Source organism: Meriones unguiculatus, chromosome 14 (assembly GCF_030254825.1).
Source record: "Meriones unguiculatus strain TT.TT164.6M chromosome 14, Bangor_MerUng_6.1, whole genome shotgun sequence".
NCBI classification, from domain to species: domain Eukaryota; kingdom Metazoa; phylum Chordata; class Mammalia; order Rodentia; family Muridae; genus Meriones; species Meriones unguiculatus.
In genome coordinates this window covers 1,750,691-1,761,148 of record NC_083361.1, presented here as the reverse complement: position 1 = coordinate 1,761,148, position 10,458 = coordinate 1,750,691, and the positions used below count along the sequence as shown (strand labels likewise).

General features: G+C 56.3%; 1 protein-coding gene across 2 annotated transcripts; it reads left to right on the top strand.

Annotated features, from left to right (window-relative positions):
• Positions 1-2,483: 2,483 nt before the first annotated feature.
• On the top strand, positions 2,484-7,311 carry Rps19 (ribosomal protein S19). 2 transcript variants are annotated; one of them, XM_021664199.2, is made up of 6 exons: positions 2,484-2,602; positions 3,068-3,138; positions 3,381-3,481; positions 6,221-6,404; positions 6,813-6,867; positions 7,246-7,311. In XM_021664199.2, exons 2-6 carry the CDS (start codon positions 3,068-3,070, stop codon positions 7,270-7,272), a joined length of 438 nt encoding a protein of 145 aa, XP_021519874.1. In that variant the 5' UTR covers positions 2,484-2,602; the 3' UTR covers positions 7,273-7,311. The 2 variants fall into 2 exon arrangements, with proteins under 2 accessions (XP_021519874.1, XP_021519875.1); XM_021664200.2 differs by lacking the exon at positions 2,484-2,602 and adding an exon at positions 2,611-2,796.
• Positions 7,312-10,458: the final 3,147 nt, after the last annotated feature.

The window sequence follows — 10,458 nt, the reverse complement described above, 5'->3', positions numbered from 1 at the left end:
GGATGAAGTCATAACATTTCCAGGGAGATGAACAGAACTGGAAACCGTTACGTTAAGTGAAATTGGCCCAACTACAAAAACGGTTTATGTATAGACCTTAGATTTAAAATTATGATTTTGTACTTACATGTGGGAGAGGGGTCATGAAATTAGAAAGCGGCTAGATCGTGATTAGATCTTAAGGGAGGTGATAAGCAGGCAACAGAATCAGTGTAAGGAGCACAGACCTGAGGACTTGCCGGCTGCCGGAAGGAAGCCAGCGGGAGTGGCCAGGGGCAGGGAAAGCAGGGAGAGCAGTGTAAACCGACACTGAGCCCACTGCTCTGTATGCTGACCTGGAAAACAGTGAAAAAAAAGGTCCCCCATATGAGCTGCTCACACCACACCAAAGTCACACCCGTGACAACTGAAGCATCCACTGAGATACAGCCGGCTTCCTCGTCACTGTGACCAAATGCCAGCTAGAAACCACCCAAGACTTAGCTTGTTCCTCCACTTGGGGTGGGGTAGTTTATGGTCATCTGGCCCCACACCCCGGGGCCCGTCACTGTGGTTGTGCCCTGCTAAGGGCCTTTGCTTTAACTGGAAGGGGGTACCCCAGGTGAGGTGGCTCCCACTTACACCATTCCCCCCTCACACCCGGCCTCACAGTGTCCTGTTACGACTCCATCAAGACCGATCCATTGATTAGGTTGGGTCCTCACACTCAGGCTGCGGGAAAGTTCTCACAGATACTCCAGACGTGCGCTTTACTGACTTCAGAGGTGGTTTTCATGCTGAGGGTGTTTTGGTTCAGGTTCTGACATAAGGTCTCTGTGGTGTGAATAGGAATGGTCCCATAAAGTCATGTGCTTTGCTGGGCCACGGGGAGGGGCGCTTAGGGGGTGTGGCCTTGTTGGAGGAAGTGCGTCACTGTGGGGCGGACTCTGAGGTCTCCTATGCTCCAGCTACACCCAGTGTGGCTCACAGTCTCCTGCTGCCTGGTGGTCCAGATGGAGAGCTGGCAGCTTCTCCAGCGCCACGTCTGCCTGCACGCTGTGCTTCCCGCCATGATGAGGCGACGAGGGACTGAACCTCGGCCCTGTGAGGCAGCCCCAGATGAATGTTTGCCTTCATGAGTTGCTGTGGTCACGGGACTCCTCACAGCAATGAAACCCTGAGACAGTCTCCTCCTATCTGGCTGCCTTACAGCTCACTATGCAAAACCATCGTGAATTCAGATTTGCAGTAAGCCTCCTGCCTCCTGCCTGTTGGGACTCTGTGTTCATCGTTACGTTCAGCCCATTTAGGTGTGGGCGGGGTGTTTGTTCTGTTTTTATCTTTTTAATTGTGTGTGTGTGTGCGCGTGCTCCCAAGGGTCACGAGAGCGAGCAGGTCTTCCTCTAGCGGAGTTACAGGTGACGTGAGCCGCTCAGCACGGGTGCTGGGAACTGAACTTAGGTCCTCTGGAAGAGCTCAGCCATTTACCTCTCCAGCCCCTCGACTTTTTGTCCTGTGTGTTAACAATTCATTTCTTTTTAATATTTCCCTGATTTTAAATCTTAGTGTGTGTATAGAGGGGTGCACACACGTGGGACGCGCGCACACATGTGCCACGTGGACGCATGTGTGGAAGTCGGAGGACACATTTCTCTTCTTTTCCATCGTGGGTTCCAAGACCCACGAATTTCTGCCTACTGAGCCATCTCAAGGGACCTCACTTCCCTTTTTTATCCTGGCTAACATTCACTCGTCTCGAACATTTCAGGCGCCCAGAGAGGCGGGTGGCAGCGCAAAGAAACAAACCCAGGAGTCTGAGGCATGAAGCAGGAGACCAGCCTCCCGCCAATAGAAAACTCCAGGCCAGCCTCGGCTCAACAACAAACAAATGGAGCCTGTGTCGACACAACAAATGAACAAACAGAGAAAGAAGTTAGTTACTGAGTTACACAGGTCAGCCTGGACCACACGCTAATGGGCAAACTCCCGCCGGCTCCACCTCAGCCGCCACGGCCCGCCTCCGTCACGGCCCCGCCCCCGCCTCTGGCCCCGCCCCCAACGCCCTAGTTCCACTCCGCTACCCTCAACGGAGCTGAAGCAATTTCCGCCCAAAACAGGGTGGGACTTCCGCCCAGTGCCGGCCTCGCAGATGCCGGTGCTAGGACAAAAGGTGGCGGTGGCCACATGTCACCCTTGCCCTAGCCTTGGGCTTCCCGTCGCGGTTCCGCCCTTACTACTACCGCTTCCGGCCGGGGAGGAAGCGGGGTCTGGAGACCAACCCCGCCTTCCTTCCGTGAGCCGTGCACTTCGCCCACACTTCCGCCCTCACAGCGTCCGTCACGCCCGCCCTGACTCTCCGGCCGCGCCCCTGGGAAGCGGAAGGAGGAAATCAGCCGCGGACGGCCATCTCCCTCCCATCCCCTTGGTTTCTCCTCCTCTTCCTCTCACAGGCCCGCCCACTTCCGGTGGAGACGAAGCCACATCCGCCCTCACAGAGGCGGGGGCCGCAGGCCCGTCCGCTCTCGCGAGTTCCCTGAACTCTCGCGAGACTCGACGCCCGACTTGTGCGCCCGGGAAACCCCGTCGTTCCCTTTCCCCTGGCTGGCAGCGCGGAGGCCGCACGGTAAGCGAGGGCTCTGGGTCCGGCTGTGCGCGGGGCCGCGGGGTCGGGCTCTCCGCCCCGAGAGCTCGTGCCGGGGACCGCGGGGAGGCCGGCGCGGGGTCGCTCCGCCCCCCGGAGCCGCGGCCACGTGCGAGCCGCAGGCCCGGACATGCCCGATCGCCGCAGCGCGGCAGTGCCAGGGCTCAGGTGGCGGGGTGAGCGGGGCGCCCGGGGAGGGACGCGGTGGACAGCAGGGCCGGGGCGCGGGGGTCAGCCGCGCGGCCACCACGCCGGCCTGTGCGGGGCGCGTGCCGCGGGCGCCCGGCGGACCTCCGGCCGCCGAGCTGCAGTGGGAGCGAAGCAGGCTGCTCGGATGGCGGGGCTTCGGCTTGAGTTGGGGCCGAGCGGGATCCGGGTTGACCCGGACCCGCGGCCGGGGTCGCGCCAAGCCTCCGGTCGACACGCTCGCCCTTCGTTTCCCCGCAGATGCCTGGAGTTACTGTAAAAGACGTTAACCAGCAGGAGTTCGTCAGAGCTCTGGCAGCCTTCCTCAAAAAGTAAGTGCTAGAGAACTGAGGCCTGACTCCCGTGGGGCTTGACCCCGCCGTGGGGCTGGTCGTGCCGGCCGCTTGTGGGAGCCACTTGTGAATTAGGCCCGGCATGGCCGTGTTTCCCGTGTAGCCTGTACCGTGACATGCTAACGTCAAACAAGCTTTTTCCGGTTGTGGGGGTGGATGTCTAAAGTAACTTATGAAAATTTTTGACGTGCGCTTGCTTTTCTCGATTTTCTTGGTCCTAGGTCCGGGAAGCTGAAAGTCCCCGAATGGGTGGACACAGTCAAGCTCGCCAAACATAAAGAGCTTGCGCCCTATGACGAAAACTGGTTCTACACACGAGCTGGTGAGAGCTGGGGCTTTGCCCGCCCGGGCGTGGGGGCTGGGTGGGCCTGTGCAGGGATCCATGTCTTACACTCCCAACCAGAAGGAAGCAGACCACGCTTTGAGCTGGAGAGAAAGCCTCGGAACAAATAAATGATCGTGTTCTGCTTGTAGGCGCTCGCTTTAGAGTCTGGCAGCTTTCTGTGCCTGTGGTGGAGCGTTCAGACTTAAATCCATCTCTATCGGGTCATGTTTGAGTGGTTGGGCATCCTGCCTGTTTAAAGGAAACTTAACCACGCTCCTGGTGCCAGAGAAAGCTGGGGGGCCCCTCTGGGCTTTGGGTCTCGATCACTTGTGGTGAGTCCTGTCTGGATGTCTTGACTCTGGGGTCGGTACTGGGTTGTGTCAAGGTTAAGGTTGCAGCTTCTGTTGAGGTTATGGGAAGTAAGTAGTGTCTCCCATCAGAATGTGAAGTGGTTTATAAACTTACACTTAATGCATTAAGTCAAATGTCCATGGGATCCACTTTGTTTCAGGCTTTGGCATGGGCACAGGGATCATCATGACTCAACACAGCTGAAAACCAAAAGGTCAATTCTGCAGTGTGGGAGAAGGTCGGTGCATCCACCTGCCGGCGCAGTTTTAAAAACGAGGGTGCCATAGGCGGGAAGGGTGGCTTCCCCAGCTGCAGTGCTGAGGCCTGGGTAGGTCCCCTTTGCAAGCGAGGGCGGTGCCGCTGGCAGTGGCTTTGGAGTTAGCTGCAAGGAGGAAGGCTATGGCTTTCTCCGGATAGAGTGGCCATGCGGCTGTGTGGTCTGTGTTACACGGTAGATTGGGAGGTCCTGGCATGTCCAGGGTCCACCAGCTGGTAACGTGAACCCACCACTCCTGTCACTGCTAGTTTTGTGGTTTTTTAGACAGGGTCTTCATGTGTGTCCCGTTTGGCTTGGGAAGTTCTAAGCTGTGCAGACCCGTTGGCATCTGCTCTACCTCCACAGTGCTGAGGGTTGACTTAAGCCCCCTGTCTACATCCCAGGTGGTGGGGTTAGCAAAAAAGGGAGTCAAGCAGGTGGTTTGCGTTTGGGGCCAGGCCTGGTATGTGTGTATAGTCCCAGCAGTCCTAGAGGCCTGTGGCTCTTTCCTGAACTCCAGAAGTCTTGGGCCTTTTTTCCAGCTCCCCTGTGGCATAGAGGTTTGAGTCTGATGGGTTCCTGTCTGGCCGTTCTAAGGTAGGCTAGCTCTGTTGAAAACTGCTTTCTAGGCTGTGTTTGCAGTTTTCCCTTGATAATTGAGAGCTGGCCTATTTTGTCACTATTTTGTAGCTAGCGTGCGATGAGGTAGCAGTCTCATGTTTGTATTGGGAGTGAGAAAAGGCTCTAGCAAAAGGTAGGGTAGGTTGGGGGCTGTGGGCATGGGGTCCTACACTGGTCGCTTAGAAACAAGGCCCCGCTTACTGACGGTTCCTGCCGCATGCTAGAACCAGCAGGGTGAATGGAGCCAGGAAAGTGGGTTTTCCTTAGAAGGTTGATCGAAAGGGGTTGGGGCAAGAACCATACAGGGTTCCTTGTCCCCCATTTTGACACCACTGTTGGTCAAGCTGTGACCCCCATCCTGCACAGAGCACCAGGTCTTTCTGTCAAAGCTAAGCCTCACTGCCTCCTGAGGCCTTAGTCTGTTCAAATGCCCTTCTGGGGCAGGGAGCGACCATGGGACCAGCCAAAGCCCTGGCTCATGGACCCTCTGAAATCCCAGCAACAGTTCTGTAACTTGGCTTTAGAATGCACCAGAGTCGGGTCCCGCTGAGGAAGAGCACGGGAAAGAGGCCTCTAAGTAGCCCTTCCTGGAATGCAGCCACTCCAGTGTCAGCTTGGTGCACTGTGATCAGTGGCAGGTGGCTCTCCACAGAGGAGGTTTCCAGGGCTAAAAAGGATGTAGACTCCATTGCAGAAGCTGCAGGGCCTTGTGCTGCTCCCTCCTGGCCTGGCTGCTGTGCTTTCCATGTCTTTCATTTGCTGTTCAGACGTGGGGCTCAGTGCTGTTAGCCACTGCCCCGGCTGATAGGATCCTCAGCCCTGTCCCGTGAAACCAGTTCGCTGCTCTGAGGAAGAGCAGATGGCGTTGTGCAGACAGGTTCTGGCGGGGGGAAGTCCGGGAGATAGAGTAGTGGCTGTGGGTCATATGAGTCTCCTCATCCTGGCATGTGGCGTTTAAAAAATTCTAAAGCAGAGTGACTGACCATAGAGGCTGGGGCTTGCTAGGAGTGGTGCTGCCGCTGTTTCCTAGGCAGGCAGAGCCTGGTGGCCTGTCTAGGTATTTCTACATCTTGGGCGCCTGGGTACGTAGGCTGCGGTTCCTTGTCGGCTGCTTAGTAGGGCTGTTTGTGGCAGTCCTGAGTGAGACTGGGCCGTTGCCTGGGCTGCAGCCCTGTGCAGCTCTTGACAGCTGGCAGGGGCTGAACCCCAACCGGGCTTTGCTGAGGCTTGCTTGACAAAAGGACACCCCAGGAGCAGTGATCCTGTGTCCATAGTTGAGCCAGGGTCAACCATAGAAAGTGGCTGCCCTGTCGTGCATGCTGCTTTCCAGGGCTAAGCCACCACAGAACCCCTGCTTCCTTCTTCCCTGTCCTGCCTCGGGCCCTGAGGTGGACACGCTTAGTGAGCCTAGTGAACAGGGCAGAGCCAGGGAACATTCTCCATCTGTAGAGCCGGAAGAGGCCAGTGACAGGCATGTGACCTCAGGTCCCCTCTTGTTGCGTCCCCAGCTTCCACAGCGCGGCACCTGTACCTCCGTGGTGGTGCAGGGGTTGGCTCCATGACCAAGATCTATGGAGGACGGCAGAGAAACGGTGTCAGGCCCAGCCACTTCAGCAGAGGCTCCAAGAGCGTCGCCCGCCGGGTCCTCCAAGCCCTGGAGGGGCTGAAAATGGTGGAAAAGGACCAAGATGGGTATGCAGGGTTGAGGCTGGGCCGGCAGCCATTGTCCATTGGTGACTTGTGGGGCTGGCCTATGAAAGGAGCCTTGAGGAAGCGGGCGGGGCCTCGCCCAGACCTCTCTGGCTGACTCCTGGCTCTGGGAAGGTAATTTAGCGACTGTCCGCTTTCATTAGCCTGCTCGTTAACTTTTCCCGATTGATTTTTCGGGGCTTTTGATCTAATGCTTGCACAAACGACACCCCATCAGCTCCCCAGGGTCTCCCACTCCTGCCCCCGGCTCGTTAGGATGCAGCTGGCTTGGGCACCAGTGGGACGTGGCAAGCCGAATGCAGGCCCATCCCTTGGCACTCCTGTCCTCCACAGGAGGGGGGGTTGGGCTGCACTCATCCTGGTGATGTGACCTTCTTTTCCTTTGCACAGGGGCCGCAAGCTAACACCTCAGGGACAGAGAGATCTGGACAGGATTGCTGGACAGGTGAGGGGCGCTCTCCGTCCACTGCGCTCACGGGGGCTGTAGGTGCTTCTGTAAACTGGACTTCGTCCCTCCCTGACAGACTACTCTGAGGGTTCTAGCCTCTCCTCAGTCCTCACACCTACTGGGCACCTGGTGCGAGCAGCTTAGGAGAGGGTGGGGTGGGGAGCGGCTTCAGGCCTGCCGGGTACTGTGACTGGAAAAGACTGGAGCCTGAGGTCTGGTCACATCCCATGCCTAATGCTCTCTGGATTTCAGACCCGCCTCCTTAGGGTCTTGGAAGACTTCAGCCTTGAACTTGGGGTCTTAAAGACAGACGGGGGGGGGGGTGCACCACCGCAGAACCTGGACCCCGTGTGATCCGCCTCTGTCTTCCCACAGGTGGCAGCTGCCAACAAGAAGCATTAGAACAAAGGATGCTGGGTTAATAAATTGCCTCATTCATAATCTGGTCTGAGTCTCTTTTTGGTTGGTTGGTTTTCAAGATCAGGCCTTTCCTTCAGTGCTCCACACCCTGTGAGCAATTCCCAGAAAGGGGGAAATCCCAGAAAGGAGTTTGGCGAGGGTAGTAGGCAGAATGGTTGGGAGTGACCTTGGCTTCCTTCTAACAGTCCTGTGCTACAGATGGAAGGTGGGTTCTGTGCTCCAGGCCTGTGTGTGGTTGAGCAGATTTTAACTGCCCAGTTAGACAAGTGAACCAGCCATTGAAAGCTGGGCCTAGGCCCGGAGGGGCCTGGCCTCCCTGTGCTAGTCTGCTCTACCTTGCTGCTTTCCCGCCTTGAGGGAGGGCCTAGGTTTTGAGGTCTCCTTGCCTTCCCTCAGCGACCCCAGGGGAGCTAAGCCCTTGGTGGAAGTGGCTGTGGGCTCTTCCGCCTCCCACTGTGAAGGGCTTGCCGGGTGGTTTGCAAGTCGTGCCTGGCAGTTGTCTGGAAGCGGGTGTCCTGTAACGTTTGAGGCCTGGGGTGCTCACCTCATTGTGCTCCACTGGTCTGTGCTGCAGGTGTGCGCAGGCACGCCAGCCACCAGGGGGCAGGCGGTGGCCACAGCTCACCAAGGTGAGCTGTGTGCAGGAGGCCTGTGCTGTGAAGGCAGGCGCTGAGCTCAACTCTGGAGAGGTGGTTGGCACAGAAGGGGAAGTAGCTTAGTGGCATTCTTGGCGGGTGCCACCTAACGAGAAACTGAGGAGCAATCTGAAGGCCCCATCTTTAAGCACAAATGCCAGTTAAACTGTTTTCTTTCCATTATTTTGGAGGCAGTCTCTTAAAGCTTAATGTATTGCCTACAGTGGCCTTAAACTAACCACTGGCCCTGTTCTTAAACTATTTCAGGCATGCAAAACAGTGTTTGAAGCCTGCCTTGCATAAAAAAATGTTCTGCCCGTGGCTGGGAAGATAGCTCCAGGGTTGAAGAACCCTTTCTGCTGTTCCAGAGGACCTGATTTCAGTTCCCAGCATTCATGTCAGGGGACTCAACTATGCCATCTCTAGGGCCTCGGGGACACCTATGCTCAGGTGCATGTGTGGGGGATTTAGTTAGGGATGGTGGCATACCCCTACAGAGAGTCAGGGAGAACTCCAGTCAAAAGACAAACAGGAGGCAGAGGCAGGCAGTGAGTCCCGGACAGCCAGAACTACACAGAGAAACCCTGTCTGGAAGGAAAAAAAGTTAGGTGAGGAAAATAGTAGTTGAGAACACTTGCCTGGCCCAGGAGCCCAGCACAGAACCAAACAGTACAAGGAAAAAGAACACTGGCTGGCTGTTCAGACCATCTGCTGCTCTTCAGAGGCCCCTGGTTCAACTCTTCATGGCAGCTCACAACCTCAGGTAAATCCAGCTCCCAGGGAGCTGACCATGTGCATACAGGCAAAGCACCAGTGAAGATGAAAGAGTTAAACTTCTGTTTTCTGAGACAAGCATTCTCTGCCCTGGCTGCTCAGGAACTCATGGTAGCTCAGGCTGGCCTCTAACTCAGAGATCCACCTGCCTCTACCTCAGTAGATCAAGGGGGTGCCACCGACGCCCAGCCTTTTCTGTTAACTTTTCTTTTAAACGGTGGGTGAAGCCAGCTGTGCCCTCTTCCAGCCCCAGGAGGCATGCATTGGTCTCTGCCACAGGCCCTGGTCCCCAAACAGCATACCGCGTCACCTCCCCATCTCCACCAGGTTCTTCCTGGTTTTCACTTCGCCTGACACTGCAGGCCTACTGTGCTACAACAGCTGGCCTTTCTAATGCAAGTAGACCTTGGAATTGCTTCCTTGTTTTTTCCTTCCAAAAATACCCTGTAGTTTTTGTTTTGTTGACCTAGGAACCGACCCTGGACCTCACCAGAGCTGCTAAGCCTCTGCCCCCATCTACCCCCTCAGCCTCTCATGCTATTTTTCACGTATTTTTTAATTTGGGGAGGTATTTTATGCGTATGTGTGTGCACTGCATATGTGCATGAACCCAGGGACCATGATCTTCAGGAGGCTGTGTTGGATCCTCTGAAACTGGAGTTACAACTACCCCACCCCAGGTGACTGGCCAGGCAACCTCTTGATTCATTATTCTCCTGTCTCAGCCTCCCAAATTCCGGGGTTAGAGGCATAAGCCACCACGCCCTCCCTACAGAGGCGGCCCTGAGTTAGCTCCTGAACCTCTGAGCCAGTCTGTTGTACGGCACCGGGCAGGTGACCACGCGCCCTGGCTGAGCCTCAGTTCCTCCCCTGGAGGACAGTCCCCTTTGCCCTGGTGAGGAGAGGACAGAAAAGAGCTCCAAGGCTGGCCGGGGTTGATGTCACCCAGCGTGCCTGAGGCCCTGGGCTCATCCCTAAGCTGAGAGAAAAGCTTCACCAGGCATGGTGGCGTGGCGGACGCCTGCAATGCTCAGAAGAAGGCAGAGGGAGGAGAGCAGGGCTTCCAGAGCACCTGCAGAGGCTGGGGAGTTGACTGGGCGGTTACGAGCACTGACTCCGTTTCCCAGGGCTCTGTAGCCCTCTTCCGGCCTCCCACAGGCGCCAGGCACACACATGGTACATGTACATACATACATGCATGCATGCGAGCTAACACTCATACATATAAAGCTTCATCAATTAATAAAACAGGTGACAATAAACAAACAAAAAAGATCATTTTCACCTGCATAGCAAAGTCAAGGCCAATTGGGCTAAGTGAAACCCTGTTTCAAAACTGAAAAAGAAGCCAGGAGTGCCCCTCGCTTTTAATTCCAACAGAAGCAGGTGGATCTCTGTGAGTTCAAGGCCAGCCTGCTCTACAAAGCATGTTCAGGAGAGCCAAGGCTACAAAGAGAAACCCTGTCTCAAAAAACAACAACACAGAGACAGAGGTTAGAGGGGTTAGAAAGAAAAGGTTGTATTGCTGAGAGCAGGAGCCAGGGTGGAGGGACGCCTGTGGGCCTGCCTACACCGGGCGCCCAGAACTTTGCCTGGCCAGGATCTTTTCCCAGGTTCAGCGGTGCCGATGAACCGGGCCTTGAACCAGCTTCTCCCCCACCCAAGCACTAGGGACTCAGGGGAATTGTGGCCGGCACAGCTGCAAGGCAGTTCCCCTCTGCTCAGCCCGAACCATATGGCAGAGAAAGGCCCAGGGGTG